The following is an 18,658-nucleotide window of genomic DNA, read 5'->3' on the forward strand; positions in this document are numbered from 1 at the left end:
GGTTGTTACTAGGTAGGTATTTGCAGGTAGATTTCCGATGTGAATCGTTTCTGAGGTCAGACCTTCAATTACTGAAGGTTTTTGTAAATAGCCACTCAAATTTGAGATGCTATGAACGCGTTGGCTAATACTGAGGTGCTGAGCTTGGGTTTGTAAGCTCTACAAGTGGGAGTGAATTCCTTCCTGCCTGCAAAATCACTCAGAGGCTTATAACTTTCATACAAATCTATAAAATGGGGTTAATATTAAAACATGCATGCACTCGGTGACAAGCTCTCACCCTTTCCACTTCTTTAAAAAAAAAAAAAAGCTAGAGGGGCTGTTTTCTCCTTCCTCCCCCCTGCTTTAGATGATATGCACTGCAGTTTGATTGAAATCACTGAGGGATGCAGGGACTCGGCATCTCCACATTGGAGTATTTAAGTGTTCTGATGACACCATATATCGAGCTGCAGGAGGGGCAGGAATTCATCTTTTCTGGTGGTTAAACCCTCCAGGCTGTCTGCAAAATAATCTGGTCTGTACGGACAGTGCAGCATCGCCCACGTGTTGAGAGGTCTGTGTCTTTGTGCAGGAAGGGTGTGCACGCTTGCAGGAGGGAGCAGGAGCCTGCGCCGCAGCTGAACAGCCACACAGCGCTGATGCAGTTGAACGCGGGTCCCCAGTCACCTGTGCAGTACATCTGGAGATCCTGATCTTGCCTCGGTAGGACGTGCATCTCGTCTTGCACAACTGGGAGCCATCCCTTGGTAAGACAGCTAGTTACGGGGTAACCCATAGAGAAGGCCTGCGTGTTAGGAACCAGGATCAGGAATTGCTGAGGGTTTTCTCACTTTGGAGAGTAGCAGATAGGAATGGAAATGGAGGTAATATCTTGATGGAAGATCTTTTTTTAACTACTGATCTTGTCAGGCGTAGGGTGCTTTACACCTTAAACCAGTGGTGCAGCAGCTGGATGGAGTTGCAAGCAAGAGGACTTTCCTGGATAGTGTGAGTGTGTCTCTAGTACTGAAGAGTTAGTGCTAATGTGTCGGGCTCCTGTGTCTGCAGGCTGGAGTTAGTTTGCTTTCCTGGAGCTTTGTCTCTCTTGAAACCTGACCCTCTTTTCTTCAGTTCCCTGTCACAGCAGAGCTGTGTGTCTTTGCTTGTTGGCAGCACGTGGGGCCGTGTAGTATAACAGTGTTTTCAGCTTTTTGTGATCACCTAATGAATTTGAAAGAGCAGATCAGCTTGTTCCCAGCTACTGTTTGGAGACTAGGATAGAAGAGGCAGGCAGAGCACTATAAATAATGTATTTGGCAGTTGGGCAAAATTATTTTTTCCTACAAAATCTTAATTATACCATTATAAGAATTGCATTTAAAACTGTTCATAACAAAATGAATGAATGTGAGTGTCTGCCAGTACTCTTGGGACTCGGCTTCTGCAGACAGCTATTGACACATGGAATAAATGTGACTTCTGCAACAGTGTTGAGGACCACAGTCACGTATTTTCCCAGCCACTAGTTGGTTGTCCATGGCAGAACTTCTCTACCCATCTCCCTTGCTGACTGCTTGTAAGTAATGTACAGAGTGTGGAAAACTTGCTTCTTGTGCAATTCCATAGGCACAGTGCGTGCAGCAGCTGTGCTCTTTTCCTGTTGCTCTGCTGGGGAGTGTTTTGCAGAGGGTTCCCCAGAATCAGAAGTATCATCTGGTTCATAGTTTTGAATGGCCTGGAGGGAGGAGATGTGCTGAGTGTTCTCTTACCCCAATCTACTGATCGCAGGAGAATAATAAATGTATTTTGGTTCCAAATCTTCCCTGAATTTACATGATTCATATTGGAATAAAATATGAAAGTGACTTTGGGTAGGTGCGTAGTTTCTAAGATAGTGTGAGTTTGAGTGTCTGGCCAGACTTGGGCCATGTCACTTTAGTCTTTCTGTCCCATGTTTCTAAATTTAGCAATCTCTTTACAACCTCTTGAAACAGTAAGGGTTTGGCCTACTGTTTGTTCTCAATTCTGCTCTGCGCTAGCATCCCGATCCACCTTGTACTTACTCATTTTGTCTAGTAGCCATAGTCGATGTAATAGGAATAATTTTTAAGACCTCATAACATCCATGAGAATGCCTTCTTCTCTTTCACTGATAAAAATAAGTGTATTTTCAGTGTATCAGTGTCCCAGGACAGATATTCTCATGTTCCAACACCACCTTTCAAACAAAATTAATTTAGTTGTCTGTGACTTTCATCTTTTAGTTTCCAAAATATGCAAATGGCTGGCTTCAGTGTGCAAGTACCTGAGTTTGGGCTGCCTGCATCAGCACCGTTCGTGTTGCAGGAACATCTCATTGATGCTCTGAGGGTGAAAATCCTGTGTTTTGAAATATATGAACTTCTGAGTCATGAGAAACCAGAGCCGCAATCTACAACCATCTGTGATCACAGAACCAGTTGCTCAGTTAAGTTTCAAAGGCGTGGGTTGTGTCAAAGAGATACATTCAGTATGTAGAGTAGGTCACCTTGGTGATGGCTTTGAAATACGTTCCAATTTCTGAATTTGTGGCTGTTGCATTAATTGGCAGTCAGGTTTAGCTGATGCATCCCTGAGTATGAGCAGTCTATCAACAGAGAAGAGGCACCATTTGGAGCCGATGATAGTTTGTAAACATTTGTAAGATTTCTGTGCATAAGCATAGAAAAAGCCTCATCAATTTTAAATACTCTGCTTCCGTTGCAGGGGACAATGCCAAGACATAAGTGGGTATCTGTTGATTTGGTTTTGCCTTCTTAGTAGGTTAAACGTTAGGCATGGAAGGTACTTTGTTAGATATTCCAGACAGGGAGTAATGACTGCGATGGTTTGTCAGTGGGAGAAAAGTTGTGTGTGTGTCTTCTGAAGTATTGATATGCCCCTTCTGTTTCCATAAAGTAGTCCTGTTAATAGGTAGCAGCATTCGAATGAGATGTGATTATGCAGTGCAGAATATGAATCCGAAGCGCACAGGCTGTGCCAGCTAATCTGAGTGTCCATTGCTGATGAAACTGCAGGCTCAGAGGAGCAGAGGAACGTGTCACGCTTGGTGCATGTACATGCAAGTATGTTTATATTGCTGCGCCTCATGCTGCTGAACACAGATGGGGCCTGTGTTCTGGCCAGGGTTACTGGTGGTAGAGGGCTGGGTCAGGAGGCTGTTCGTGAAATAGTTGCTTGCGTGTGCCCATGGTTTACATCCAGCACGGGTCAGTTCTGGCTCGGCTACAGTGTGACCTCTGTGAGGTGTGCTATGTTCTCACTGCAGGATGGCTGCTTGATTGTTCAACAGCTTGCTCTGGAATGAAATTCAGTCCTTAGCTTACATCTCGCCTTTCCCGCAGTGACTCTAGAGAACCAAGGATGAGTGGTGTTGGCATGTTACTGTGAGGAAGTGCTGTCCCAGAGGGGTGTGGGAGGATCTTCTGAAGGGCGAGTGATTAAAAACAAAGGAAAATTCACACTGCTAAATGGAAATGCTCTGAAAGCTCCAGCAGTCTTCTAACTACTTGTTTTGATAGCAGAGGTCAGGTTTGTAAATGTATTTAAGTACTCATATGCCTCAGTTCCTCATTTGTAAAGCAGGGAAGTACATATAATCCCATTTCAGCGGCTGCAGTATTATACTCCAAGTACTTAGAGTTGTGGATACCTTCTGCAATGTCAGTGAATATTGTAACTATCAAAAACAGTAATACATGCATTTAGAGTCGTTGGAGGAATGGGAATTAAACATAAAGATTGTTGACTTTCCCCTTCAGTAAAAGGGGAAACAAGTTGTGGTAGTTCTGTGAGTCCTAGTTTCTTCCTAGTTATTCTGATGTGCATGCAGCCCATGGAAAATACAAAGCAATTATAAGACTACAAAGAACTTTATTTTCGTCTTGCAATGTCAACATGTTGAGGAAAGCAAATGCTGCTTCTGAATTTCTGTGTAGCCCAGAAGGAAGACAACATTCAGTAAAAAGCTTTTTAAAGAGTAGCAGACTAGGTTGTTTTATAGGTAGGAGCATGAGAGGTTGTTTATTGATTCAGTTGAATCACGGTCTGAAGGAACCAAATTTAGACAAGACAATGAAGGAAGAAATTCAGTCCTATGGTACGTGGATGCATTAATGAACTGCCTGTCCATCTTTTGTGTTGTGCTTGAATTTTCTCACTGAACCACCTTGTTGAAATAAAACAAGAAAAGGCATTTGTTCTTTCAGGGTAGTTCATGTTCTAGTGCCTGTAACTTGCCCTGCTAGAACCTCTGACTTGTGAGTGTGCCTCTTGTCACCTCAAGACTGCAAGCTAAGAGAGTTTCAGATGCCTAAATATGCAGCTAGAACTGAAACACTCTGGTCAGCTAAGACTACACAGAATGAAAAATGGGCCAGCAGTTCACAGGCAGGATTCACGTGAAGAGGAAGCCCTGTTGAAGCTGTTTTTTGTAAGGGAAGCTGGAGGACTGACGTGAAATGTCATGGCAGGGAGCTCGCTCTGCTGTTCCCAGCCGCTGCGCGGAATAAGCATTGCTAGAAGGTGTTGAACTTGTCTGTGTGCTCCTTTCTGAACTTGTTTTGCGGGGATCGAGTAATTCCCAAAGTGTAGGGGGGAAGGATAGCCCCCTTTCCACAGTGCTGTTGTCAGTGTGAATGGCTGCCCTGTGTGTGCTGTCAGGACAAGAAAACCTTGAAAGGAAATAGGTGCCTACCATTAAGGTGAGTAATGGCTGAAGTTTAGGCTTGCAGTTTGTTGGGTGGTCTCAAAAATTCCTGTTTGGTTGCCTAGGTATCTTAAGGGTTGGGGAAAGGGCTTCATTTGTTATATGTGTGGGCATTGAGAACAATTTTTCTCGCCAGTGAATGGCAGGCCCCCCGAGGACTAGCAAAGATTAAACAAGCACAAAGATTCCACTTGCCTGGGAGAAAAGGTGATTGAATTAGGGATCAAGTTGGGTATTTGGTCATCAAGGAGTACTTTCAAGAAAATTCCAGAGGCAAAACCCAGTTTTGCTGTGGGTCATAAAGGAACTAGGTCAGGCTCCTTGTTTCTTCTTGCTCCAGGAATTTTCTTCGTGGCACTCTCAGCAGGAGGAATGAATCCCAGAATAAGACAGTCTCCTGGCAGATGAGAGAACAGAAATACTTTCTAATCTCTGATCTTCATGGGTGCCTAGAAGCTGCATCTCCTAGTTTGTCTGAAAGAAATGCACTGTCATAACTGAGATTTCCAGTATGTGATTTATCTCGTGAGGGCCTGTTACAGGCCTTTGAAGTAGCTGAAGAAGAGGGATTTGATTGGTTTCACATGTTCGTGCCAAATCCCACTAAGTAGAAGAACTTGAGGTTATGAGATGTTGTGGTAGATGTATTACGGATCCCCATAAATAATTGTCTGAAGAGCTACTTTTGCCTGTGGCTTCTGCTGACCTCCTGTTTTTCACACGCACCACCCCCTGTAATCTTCAGGGTTTGTGTGTGGTGGGTTTTTTTGTGTGTGGGGGTGTTTGGTTTTTGTTGGTTTTTTTTTTTTCCCTGGAGACACAGTGCTGTGAACTGCACCTCTGAATGATTGAGACCTGCCAAACCAGGTTTGTTTAAAATTCACCGACGGGTAAGCAAGCACAGACAAATAAGCTCTGCTTTGTTACCTAGTCTCATTTGTTTAGGAAGTTGAACTCTACTATGAAAAAAAAGAAAGAAAGAAAAAGAAGCAAGGTTGAGAAAAAAACTCTTTAAGAAATTTGGAAAAGCTTGGATTTAAGTTGCTCTGATGCTTGCCAGGGTTTGATCTGAGTCATCCTGTGTTTCTCATTGTTGGACGCAGTGGGAGGAAGTGCATACAGATTCATAGGCTTCAGTTTCTTATCTGTGTAACAGCAAGGTATGTTCAGCCCTCTCTGAGGTTTCAGGGTCAGCATTCCAAGTATCGTGGGATGTGATACCTTCTGTGAATTCACAGGTGTACAGGGATGGTAACTCTTCCATGTGGATGAGCTAGGTCAGCCTGGAGTCCATAGTGTTTGACTAGTTCCCAGAATATATGTGCATTCTGCAATGTTGTAGATGACTGAATAACCTGAATTCCTGTGCACCTACTAAAGAAAAGAAAATAAATCCAGAAACAGGTCTTCATGGAAAACTTCAGTGGGTCTTGAGCAGATCCAAGCACGGGGCTGATTCTATGGGGATTTTGCTGCAGGGAATGTGCACAAGCCAGGCTCTTGGTCCCTCCTGGTTTTCCTTGCCCAGCCCACAGCTGTGGCTTTCGGGTGGGCGGCCCAGGAGCCGTGGACAGCGCGAAGGCATGAAGGGCTGAATTCGCTCTGTACTCACGTGGAGGGAGGTGTGCCAGCTGCTGAATTACACTGAAATACACCCGAAATACTGCGGTGAAGTAGCACTTTCTTCAGGTGCTTTGGTTTTAGTAGGACAGCAGTGAGATTAAGGAGAATGAGCACTAGTCGTGTGTTCAGTAGCTTGTGCAGTCCCCTTTGAGTATTGTCCAAGTCGAATCATAGCACTTGTCCAAAAGTTCTTCCTGAAGCTGGCATTGAACGATATGGGTGAAAGAAGGGATCTTAAAACTAAGACATGGAAACCATTCACTGAGGGTTTGAAAACCCAGTTCCCAGGGTTTTTCACAAAGGCATGACCTTACTGATGTTCTGACCCTGGCACAATTGTAAATATATACATGATAATATGATGCAGATCAGATAATAATGCACATGGCTTTCCAGTTGAATATGAAGACCATGACTGCTCTCCTGTTTCTTGTAGTGATGAAGTCCCAGAAATAAAGATGATTCCTAAAATTTGCCCCAAAAATGTCCTGACGTAGCTTGTTTGGACAAGACAGAACTACTGATCTTGTTGAGCAAGATTTTTACTATTGCTGAAACCTTTTTGACAGCCATCCTGTATCTTCAATTACTTGAGAGTCACATGGAGGAAAAAGGCATTTTTGCAGGATCTAAAACAGCAAAAAACAAGCAAGTTCTGAGTTCCCATGAAATCCACCCTTGTTTATCCAAGTATTCTCAGTGTGTGTGAGAACAGGACTGTGCTCTGGATTTAAAGCCAACTCAAAAAGTGGATTGAAACAGGCTGGATTTACCCTACTGATGTTTTGTGGGGTTTTTGTTTTCTTCTGTGTGTTTATTGTTTGTTTGTTTGTTTTTAACAGCAGCAGAGTTGAAAAGGTGGGGTTTGTACTTCTTCAGCTTGCTGCTGTTTATTACTTACACTTTTATCAGGGATTGTAAACACCTTCTTTTATTCTTACTCTTCTTAAACAAATTTTCTGGGTTATGCCTTTAATTTTTAATTCTCATGCATTCCTTTTACTTCCTACAGTTCTTGTGTGGTTGGTGAAAATAAGGCTACGCTGCCGGGATGCAAGAGGAGCAACAGCCGGAGGTAGGGCTTGGAGCTGAAGGTGCTTTTTCTCAGTAGAATTGCAGGGGAGGTCAAGAGACTGAATCAGCCAGGTTCTTCCACTCATCCTCAGGGAAGGTCTGCAAAGTCAGGGGGTTGAGACTACCAGTGTAGGGGGGTGGGGGGGCTCAGGGCTATTGTTTTGCCACACTTAGGGGGTTCTTTTCAAGGTTGTTTTTCCTACAATTGCAAAAGCTAAAAAGGGTCTTTGGTATTAACTTACTTGGAAGTGAGGAACTACAGGAAACAGTCTAACCCATGAGCTTAAAGCTTCAGGAGGAAGAAATGTTTTGTGAGTACATTACACAAATTGGTTGTGTATGAATGATCTCACTGTACATAGGTTAAGTATCTTGCCAATTAAACTGAGGCGCTTTTCTCTACCCTTTCTGTTCCTTCTTCTCTTTTCAATCCATATCTATCTCAAAACCTTATTCTGGCGTAATAGGTGAAGCACAGGAGGTGTTTTTTCTTATGAGATGTAAGAATGTCTGTTCCTGTGTCCTGTTAAGAGTCTCCTCTTCCCTCTTTTTTTTTTTTTTTTTTCTTAATGTGGTGCTTAGTGCTTTTCCCACTGCAGTGCTGTAATGTTGTTAGGATGACAAAGCCAGCATAAGTGTCAGGATTAATTCCGTATGTTACAGATGGATACATTTTCCCAAAATATTTTTGTGTCTAGAGTTACGTATGCAAGCAGTGGAGTAAAGCCATATGCTGTGATCAAAAGCTGAGCTGCTGTTAAATTAGATTTGTGAATGTAATTGCAATTTGCAGTGTAATTGCAGTTTGCAGTTGTCCATGAACAGACTTGTGCTTTGTAGTGAAAAGATGATATGTTGCTGTGAATATCTTAAACTTTGCACTGTAAAGCTGTTGCACTTTTTGGTCTTACTCCATGAAATGTATGGTAAATTTTGCCTTGCCTTCAGTGGTGCCACGGGAAGACACCCAGGATTTATTATCTGAAAATTACTGCTTGGCATAATGGTATGCAAGAAGAAATTAATTACTTGTGTTGAAAGCTATGAACAATTGGAGGTGCTTTGTATGGTCCTATTTTAAATCTTACCAGGTTAAGTACAAAGCAAATAAACCAGTCATTCTAGCTAAAAAGCTGACATTCTTCAGGAGAGCTTGGCTGCCTGCTTGCTGACTCATTAATACTGCCTGTCATTTGGAAGGTACTTCAGCGATGATGGATTCATGTCCTGTCTCTAACTCTTTGACTTAATGCTGGTCAAGAATTTCGAATTCTCCCAATTATCATCCTGATTGATTTTTTTGAACTAATGTAGCTGCCTAAAGATAGCTTATAGTTGAGCTTTCCCTGATTTTTTTCAGTCTCTTTTCTGCACTACCTCTGGCTCTCTGTCTTGGATGACATAGGCTGAATGACTGGGATTGTTTGAATTCTATGCACAGGTTTTAAAACTTGCCTGTTAATTAAAAATAAGAAAGGTTTTGTTAGCCACAGACCTGCCTTGTATACTTCCAGTGATAATATTTGAAAGTCAGCCTTTGGGAATCTTTTCAGTTGCCTTCTGATCCTGTATAGAGAATAAAACTGTGCAGATGCTTTGCACCCTTTTGACTTTGATTTCTGATGTATGTAAAGCTGACATACGCAAAAATTTTACGAGATTGGGTGTGCAGATTGTGTGCAATCCCTTACACTTACTCCACCAGCATAAAATACTTGAGCAGGCTCTTCTTGAATGCATATGCATATTCTTGTGAGTGCTGACTGGCTTTGTCAGACTGGCAGACATGCTGACGGGTGGTTGAGTCAAATATGCCATCTTATAAATAGCAATGGTATCATAATAATCAGTGCACACCCTAGTTTCCAATGCAGAAAACGCTATACTAGTGTTAAAGATAAATTTGTTCTTTCTATTCTAGAATTGGATGCTTTTTTTTAATCCGTGTTAGGTATAAATACTGGCTTTTAAAATAGGCATGAAATAGTGTGGGAGAAAATGTACTAATAACTCACCCACCTAGGAGAAAGAGTTGTAAAACCACAGACTTTGAACTGTTGACACTGCTTAAATATTATATGTAGGTTCAAATCAATCAAACCCACAAGGGGAAAGATAAAGTAAAACATTTCATTGTAATTCCCAGCCTCCTTTTGAATTTGTTTCGTACAGGCTGCTGCAGATCCAATGTCCTCCTCTGATGCACCAGAAGATGGCCCAAAGGAAACATCAAGTGTATCGCAGAATATCTGTATGTTTCTGGTTTGACTGGGGAGGGTGTATTATGTTGGAAGTGTATTAACCTAAATATCCATGCGTTTTCCTTGCCTAATAAGGATGTGGCCGTTAGTACAAAAGGGAGATGCGAATGAGGTCATATCTGACTTAATCTGTCCGCAGTTTGTAGCAAAGCCCAGTTGCATCAACCAGATTTGGGAAGCACAGTGACACATCAATCGTCAGTTTGGTGCTCCCATGCTTTCAAAAGAAAGTAAATGGGTTTTGATTTAACAGATATACTTGAATCTTGCGTTAAGCTCAGTCCTTGCTCTCTAAGGCAGAGATGGAGAGGTAAGTTTGCTTTGTCATTCTGGCATCTGGCGTTGTGATGTTGAATCAGTTGTCCCAGGTGGCATACTTAGCCCGTGCTTGCATGATAATGTTTTGATACGAAGGCTAAGCCAGCAGGATGTGGAAATAGAAGTATTCCAGCCAAAACTGTCTTGTGAAGCCCAGGAAGAGTAACAGTCCTTACCTTTTAATGGTAAGGATGAGGTAATGACAGACACCTCTTCCTCTGGAGGAGAAAACAAAGGCTGCTCAGGATTTGCTTTGTGTTTATTGATATACCGTTGTGATGTTAATGTATACGATGCTCTTTTGAACAATAGGACCATTCAGATTGTGCTTTCTGGCAAATAATAGGCTGTGAACCACCTTAGGGCACATTAGCTGATAACAGCAACATTACTATAATGCTGAAGTTGCTGAATAATCCCTGGGGATCACAGCTTCCAGAAATAACAATCATGGGAGCAGAGCCCTGACTAAAGCTATGGGAAAAGCATTCAGACCTAAAGGAGCAGATTAATTTTTTATGTTGCTTTTTTTTCTTCCAGATACAGAAGTTGGTTTAATAAAGACTGTAGCTGCTCCTGAGAATGTTTTCTGTGATTATGTCTTTAAATGATAACATCTGGTCCTGCATTGTTAGAGCACTTTTTCTTCACATGAAACATTATTCAGTCCAGTTCTGAATATATGGAGGGAAGGTTTGAAAAATGAAATCCTTAAAGGGCTACTGAATACATAGAAACCACTTTCAGCTGGGGGAATCTGAGCCATCAGCTGCTTTAGGCTGCTAGGAGAGTATCTGGGGAAGGTATTGTGCACACTTCCCCATTCCTTATATTCTTCCTTAGATATCCTCTTTTGACCATTGTGGGAGGCAGGACACTGGCTTAGGTAGATTTTGGTTGATGGCTGCTTTCATGAGTATGTGACTGCTACAAATGCAGCAGCCCTAATCCTTTTAGAGTCATGTTTTCCTCACCCCCTCCTTAGCATCACCATCTGTTTTGGCAGCAAAATGGTCTTAGATCAGACCGCAGTGATTGCAACACACCATGTTCTTAGGTAGTGACCATGAAGTAGTAGGCTGCTGAAATGCTCGCTAAGAAGGATGTTGGAGGGTGGCTTTTGTTTTGTGGGGTTTTTTAAGATAAGATCTTGAGATAAATATTTGTGGGACAGATCTGGGGCCAGAGCCAGACAGTTAAACCGTGGAACAAATGAATGTCTGGTAGGAGGCTGTAATTTATTTGCATCTTTGACATCCTGCCTGCAAATGGTTAACTAACTTTTTTTTTTTCCCCCTGGGATTATGATCCTGTTCCAGGCTTCTGGACTGCTTGAGATATCTGCTAACTTGTGCAGCAGCTTGCCAGAGAGAGTTGGTTGGAAACAAAACTCTGCTCTCCTACTTGATATTTTTTCTTTTTTGCTAAGGTGCATTACAGCTAAAAGATGACTCACTCCAAGTTACTATTATTTCTCATTGATGTAAAACTGAAGCTTCTGTGTCTCAGTGAAGCTTTCTGGCATTCAACAAGCAACTCTGATGGAACTGATAGACCCCATTTTCCATGGCAAGCTTGACATAGATGGGCTAAACTCGCATTGTACCACTTTGGTCTTAAATAGTTTGTTGTTGAAACTAGGGAAGAATGATTGGTTTCCTGACCTGAATAACTCTTAATGTTTAATTTTCAATTGCATACTGATCCCTGGTGTGGTAATCACAGAAAAGGCTAAGATTGGTACTGTAGGCATCCTGTATGTGCCAATACGTGCAGGTGACCATACCAGCATACTCACACGAATGTGTGTGCGTGGTGCTGTCGTTTATACAGATAAAAACCCAGAAGGGAATGCTTTTGTTCTAGAATTAAAAAAATGCTCTTTATTTTTTTCTTCAATTTAGCGTATACCTTTTCTAAGTATCCTTTGCTTCTCTATCCACCTCACCTGCCACACAGCTTCTCTTTCAAAGGGCCAACCTGTCCCACTGTCCACAGGGTAGGATACCTGGACTGAGACCCATGCTTGGAGGCAGCCTCTCCAGTGGTGGCACTCTCAATGATGTAGCCTCAGAATTGAATGTAAGATTACAGTGGTAAATCAATGGCCTTTTAGCTCTGCTCTGCTGTTTAGTGGTGACATTTTATTTTCTGTTTTACTTACCTGCACTTTATGGTCTCACGTGCTTTTCTTTTCTGTTTTTCTTTAAATGTATAGCTGATGCAGATGCGTTTAAAATTCTCCTGGAGATGAAGATGAAGAAGAGGCAGAAAAAGCCTAGCTTACCAAGCACTGTGACTGAGCTTGACACTGAGGATGGTTCTAAAGTGTATGTGGTTGGAACAGCCCACTTCAGTGACAGCAGCAAAAAGGATGTAGTGAAGGTAAGCACTAAGCAGGAGCCCTTCAGCAGTGTGTTTATGGAGTTGTCAGCTCATCATTAAGTAGAACAAAGTCCAGCTCTCCACCTTGGACCTGCGCTGTAACCTCCAGACTGTTTTTTCTCGTTAGCTGTTGGAGGGCTTAACAGCTCTGTGGGATGAACTGAGAGGCAGACACATTATCTTAATATTTTGATGCAATACATTGCGCTCCCATCTCAATTATTTTTATTTGTCCTTAAACAACAAGTGTAGGTACAGTGCCAGTGCTAAAAGTAAAAGTTTCACTTGTGAAGCGTTGCCTGTTACAGTGTCGCGTCATGCTGACAGTGCGTGCTGTGGTTGTTGCATATGCACTGTGGTGTGGATGTGCTGAGAAGATGCAAATCCTAGACAGAAACTTCAGTTTACAGCTGCTCTGTGCCTGGGATAATACTGAGCTGTAAAACCATGCTGCTCCAAACTTGGATTCCACTCTCAAGATGAAAATAGGTCCGAAGCTCTGAAGTGAAAGTAGGAACTATATTTCATACTGTACCTCATGCAAAGTCTGCAGTTTGGAGTGGCTTTATTCTCTGTGGCTAGAGGAGAGGAATCTTGTACCAGAATCATTAACCCTGGTTCTTACAAAGCTTATTCTAACTCAAGATTACAGATGATCAGAGTATGGTCAAAGGAACTTTGTGAATGTGAAAAATGTAATGTCAAATCTTCCCCTCCCCTCCCCCTTACAATGTGTAAACCATCTTCCTGTCCTAAAGCATCCTGTAACTGAAGTGTTTCACTGTCGTCTTCCTTGATGTTTGACTCAATACACAGCTATTTGTAGAGGTCTTACTCTTTCACTGTGTTTTTTAATTGAAAATGATTGCTGCAATGTGGTTTTATTAAGTTCCTTTTCTCATGAAAGTCTTTAATAGTGGCTGCATTTCTGTTTCATACTTCCTAAACTGGTGTAAGTAAAAATCTTTTTCAGACAATACAAGAGGTGCAACCTGATGTAGTTGTGGTGGAACTGTGTCAATACAGAGTTTCTATGTTAAAGATGGATGAAAAGACATTACTCAAAGAAGCCAAAGAAATAAATCTGGAAAAACTTCAACAAGCTATAAAGCAGGTATGATGCCCACGGTTTGTGTTAAGAGCAGTTTGTCAGGTTACAACCACAACCAGTGTTTCCACCAGCTGTTCACCTAGGTGAGAGTACCATTACAGTGGCAGTGATAGGTTGTGGTGGGTGGCTGTTTTTTTCAGCTGGAGTACTGAGGGCTTCTATTCCACCACAGGATTGTTTGGGCAAAAAAAAACCTGAATTTCACAGTTGCTGCATTTGAAAGACACAAGTCTAACTTTGTAATTGTAATGCTCTGCTAATATATAGAAGTGATAATTATTTCTGTAGTCTGCATCTGTTATCACAGCTATTTGGGGAGCACTTTATTTTGGTATTGTCTGTGGTGATCGGTTTAGTTGCATTCCTTCATCCTAGCATGTTGCTCTTCCTTTTTAATTCTTATCCACTTGTCTTTTGAGTAGTTTCTAATAGACAGTAGGCCTTGAGGGAGGTTTTCCAAAAATCTATGTTGAAAAGTCTGGGATTCTACTTAAATTATAACTACTCTGGGGGTTTGAGGATGTCTGGGATGTGTGTGCAAGACAAGTATTGTCCTTTATTTTTTCAGTTTCACCCAGTTAGCCTGTATTTAAGTAGTTATAAGTTAGGCACAGTGAAACAGCACAAGGTTGACGTAAAAATGTCAGGATGTTTGATTAGAATGGCAGTATGTGGTCAGTAATAAGTTTTCAGTGTCCAATGAACAAATACATAGATTGTGATTTTGGTTGCGTGGTAACTGTATATTGGAATTGCTTCATTCATGCAATTGGGGAATTTCCAGGATAGGATCCCCTCATCCCTCATAAGATTACATCTGCATCCATGCAGAAGCACTGGCAGTGGCTAGGGGTTAGTCTATGTGTGTGCGTGTGCGCATAGTGTCTTAGTGCAGCCTTTCTGACTCAGAGTTAGGCAATAATGCGTCTTTCCTGTTTTCTTTATGTTCTATCAAAGGAAAGAACATTGCAAAACACTTGCATATTGCATGAATTACTGCATCCATCTGTTTATTTTAGGTAAGGTGGATTATTCTGATGCATGTAGCCAAAAGAATGCATGTTCACAACAACCAGAGCGGCATAGCTGGGGGTCTTCTGACATCACAAACGGGCACAGAAGCTTTTTTTAATTTTAAAGCTAAATGCATACGTTTTTGCTGTGCTTCTCTGTTAAGAGGAAAAGGACAATGAAAATTAAAAAAAAGTGAACTTCTCTGTGATGAAAATATGTTGGCAGCTTTGTAATTAACACTTCCTACCAGGGCTTTGAGTGATCTTTTGTGTAAACAGTAGGGAACAAAGCCAGAGAATAACAGAGATCCTTTTTATTGTTACAACTCCATCTTAGTCACCTTTTGTTAACAGGGATAATGCAAATAATAAACATTGGACGTTGTGCCTTCTAAATAATACATTTCTCTCTCTCTGTAGTCACAACCCAAAAACAAATCTCCCAATTTTCCCCCTTTGATTCAGTAGCAGCAAGGGTTATATAGGGAAATTCAGGAAAAAGTCTTATCTTTTTGTATTCACTTGTATAAATCTTAAGCAGTGAAATTGTATTTCCTTGTTTTTAATTAAAGTTGGAAATGGAGCAGGGTGTTAATGTGGAACTATTGCACACTTGCAGTGGGTCTCTGGTATTCAGAGTTTACTAAGCAACTGTTGCAGGTTAAAACCAGCCATCCTCCAGCCCCTCCTTGAATTTCAGAACCCCTAGTTGTTTGCAGAAAACTACCTGTTTGCTTTCCATTAAGCAAAGCGACACAGTGCAGGCTGGTATCTGGCTCAAATGTGGGTTACCTGAAGATGCACAGTAAGGGTTGGCTTAAACCAAACTGGTAAGACAAGTTTTGTCTTGTGTCCACACCTTGGCCCCGTGTTGGTCTGAACAGGGCTTGCTTTTTTAGCTGCATCATGTCCTTGTGTGGCTGTATGACTGCTAGTCCTGACACAGAAGAGTTGAGAAACCTTCTTCTGGGGCAGAAAAAGTGAGCTAGTGGCAGCAAAATCTTAGCTCAACCTCCCTTTTTAAACCTACTCCTTTAGGCTGAAGTTGTATGTCCAGGAACTGGAACCTGCAGTCGTACTTTCTCTTCCCCGTGCTAGTCATGGTGTCTGATCTTCCTCAGTCATCCTTTCCCAAGCCTTATGAGTAATATGTTTAATCTCTTCTCAATGTTTGGTATTTCTTTGCCCATTTTCTGGTTCAGATATCTTGTTTTCAAGACAGGAGCCCTCAAAAGATTATACAGCAACACACTGATGTTTCTGTTCAGTTCCTTTCCTGATAATCCCTCTCACTCTTCTTGCTTTGACTACAAGTGAACACTGGGATGATAAAATCAGTATTTTGCTTTCTCTCCTGTGTGCTAATAGCCCTGCATTCCCCTGCCTATGCAGTTCAGTTTCTTTCTACTTGTGCATTGCTTTGTGTTTGTGGCTGTTACACCTAACCTGTGAAATTATTGCCAGCCACTCAGGAATTAATGTTCCTTTGTGGTCAGTTTTCCTTTGTCTGACACTGAATAACCTGGTATTGATAATAAGCTCTTCTACTGTTTTGCTCCCATTGGGTTTTGTACATTTTGCTCTATCCTCCAACACTTTCTGGCTGTCCAGTTGTTGCTACATATGGCTGCTTGTCACCTTTTATCTCCTTGATGCTGGGCAAATATGGCAGGCACTGAGTTTTTTGCAGGTTAAGAGCAAAATGACTGAAGCACACTTCAAAGATGCATCTCTCTGTGAGCCAGCAGGATGAATCCTTGTCACAGTGTGAAAATGCAACTTGAGATGCATCAGTCCTCAAGGGGAGAACAACGAGCAAATAACCTCAGGCTGCATTATCCTAGTTTTCTTTGCTTTGTGGGCATCTTTTCTGAACTTCTGGAAACCCTTGTCCCTCGGGCTTATGAAAACTGGGTCTCAAGGATGCTGAAAACTCTTTTTCTCCCTGCCCTCTTTCTTCTTCCTTCTCAGGAGCCCAGTGCCCTGTCTTTCTGCCATGCTTGCTAGTTTGTAGCACGACAAAGCAGATAATCAACTGGCTTGGAAAATAGCTCCTCTCTTGCCAGTTCTGGTCCTCAGTGACTCTTGAGTCCACTTGTCTGCAGAAACTGCTTACAGCCTTTGGAGAGGTCACAGAAGCATCCCGTGTAACCTCATCTTCAGTGGCAGGAAGCTGGGGATATAGCAGGAAATTAACCTTTGGCGAGGGAAGGAGGAATGCCCCTTTTGGCAGTGGCGTGGACTGCTGCAAAATCGGAGGAGATGTGTAACCATGGTACAGGTTGTGCTTAGGGACAGGTAACACTCAGCCACTGAGCCTAAGTCGTAAGAGTAAGTGGTTGAGGACAACCAGAGCTAGACAGAAGGAACAGCTCTGACTGGATTTGAGATGTGTTTTTGTCCTTTTTGTAAAATGATAGGGAAGGAAAATTTTGCATAAATATATATAGGAGATTTTTTCTTTTTAAAAAGAAGAATCTTGATTGTAGATCTCTTGAAAAAGTAATAAACTGTGCCGAGGGCCATCAGTCTGCTTGTGGGAGTGAGTCATACTGTGAGGTCTTTTCTAAGGTCTTACGTGCTGAAGTCATGCACTGCAGTTCTTGCACAACACTGGATTCTATGTGTTTCTGCATCTGTTAACCTAACCAGTCCTCAGCCCAGTGTTTCCCAGGATGTTGGAAGTGTTAAGTGTTTATGGCTAGACCACCCCTGCAGTATCCCTGGAACGTGGTGTTCGATAGAACCACAATACTCTTGTGGTCCCTTTATTTTTGTAACCAGATCAAGAAAAAATTACATCCACAGCATGTGCTGTTCTGCCGTTCAGTTATTCGGTTTCTTCAAGCAGGTGGGGTAAATGTAGAATGGAGTAAGTCTGTCTGCCCTCCTCTCCTTTTTTACCTCTGCCATACATTTTTGTTGAAAGGGACAGTGCTTTGGCCGCATGCTGAAGTGAAAAGCTACGTCACAACTGGTGGTAGAACTGAAAAACAAAGAAAAAATAAAATTAAATAAGAGCTGTACTGATCAGTGAATTGGCCACAAAAGGTAGCTTCAGTGCTGCTTCTTCACTAAGATAATTAACGTTTTTTTCATGACTGCGAACTGTGCATTCTTCTGAGAAATCCACACAGGTTGTTCATTTTTTAAAAATGTTTTCCTCCTCCTTCTGCCAGAATGGAGTCATGTCTGGATTGATGCAAATGCTGCTTCTGAAGGTTTCTGCTCACATCACAGAACAGCTGGGAATGGCCCCAGGAGGAGAGTTCCGTGAGGCTTTCAAAGAGGTGCGAACTTGAAATGGTTTTTCTGAGGTCAAACTACTGGCCTTTTGCTCCCAGAGCCAAACAAAATAAAACCATTTGTTAGTGACTAGAAAAGAGCACTCTGGCTGCATTTGTGCTGAAGCCTGTGAAGTAGCAAGAGTCACATTTGGCTTCAAAGTGTACTCGAAAGTACAGAGGTTTGTAGCCTTAAGTGGCATGAAGGCAGCTCCAAAAAAGCTTCAAATGCTAAGGGTTTTCCTGGTAATATTTCTGATGGCATTTGTCTTAATTAAATTAATTATTTATTAATTTTGTTCCTGTTAATAATTGATTTTGAATTCTGGATGTGGATCCTGGTCCCACTTGGTGGTACCAGCGTTCCAGGCTGTGAAAACCAGCTCTAAAGCATTAATGAGATTTAACACATTCTTTTACAAAGATTGTCTGGGAAAGTAAAATATCTGACTGGTCTGTTGGTCCTATCTGGTCTTTTACCATTTTCTTTTGTACCACTGCCAACTGTGATACTGAGAAGTAAATATTAGCTGGACTTCTACTGTATATCACAACTACTGGTTTTGTGTCTGGGAATGCTGAGACACTGTTTTCACTGAATGCGTCCACCTTGCACAATGTATCTTGCTATTTTTAATGTAAATTAAGTACCAGTAAAGAAGTCTGAGATAACGTAGCTGTTAAAGAATCTGGAATAATTTGGTGTATTTATCTTTAACAAAAAACTGTTTCAAGGATTATTTTCCTGATCACTGCAGACCTATATATATATATATTCACCTAGGATTCATCAGGATCATTTATATATATATATTAATGATATATATATTATTATAGATATATATATAAAATAAATATAT

At 41.7% G+C, this 18,658-nt stretch overlaps 1 protein-coding gene across 1 annotated transcript; it reads left to right on the top strand.

The window, feature by feature from the left end:
- Window positions 1-7,403: 7,403 nt before the first annotated feature.
- Window positions 7,404-17,804, top strand: LOC104515308 (traB domain-containing protein-like; the record flags this gene model as incomplete). The annotated part of the gene is made up of 5 exons (XM_010159227.1): window positions 7,404-7,427; window positions 9,599-9,677; window positions 12,224-12,390; window positions 13,364-13,504; window positions 17,694-17,804. Coding segments are annotated over exons 1-5 (522 nt in total), but the record flags the coding sequence as incomplete, so codon positions are not given.
- Window positions 17,805-18,658: the final 854 nt, after the last annotated feature.

Source organism: Eurypyga helias, unplaced genomic scaffold, assembly GCF_000690775.1.
Source record: "Eurypyga helias isolate BGI_N326 unplaced genomic scaffold, ASM69077v1 scaffold10979, whole genome shotgun sequence".
Lineage (NCBI taxonomy): Eukaryota > Metazoa > Chordata > Aves > Eurypygiformes > Eurypygidae > Eurypyga > Eurypyga helias.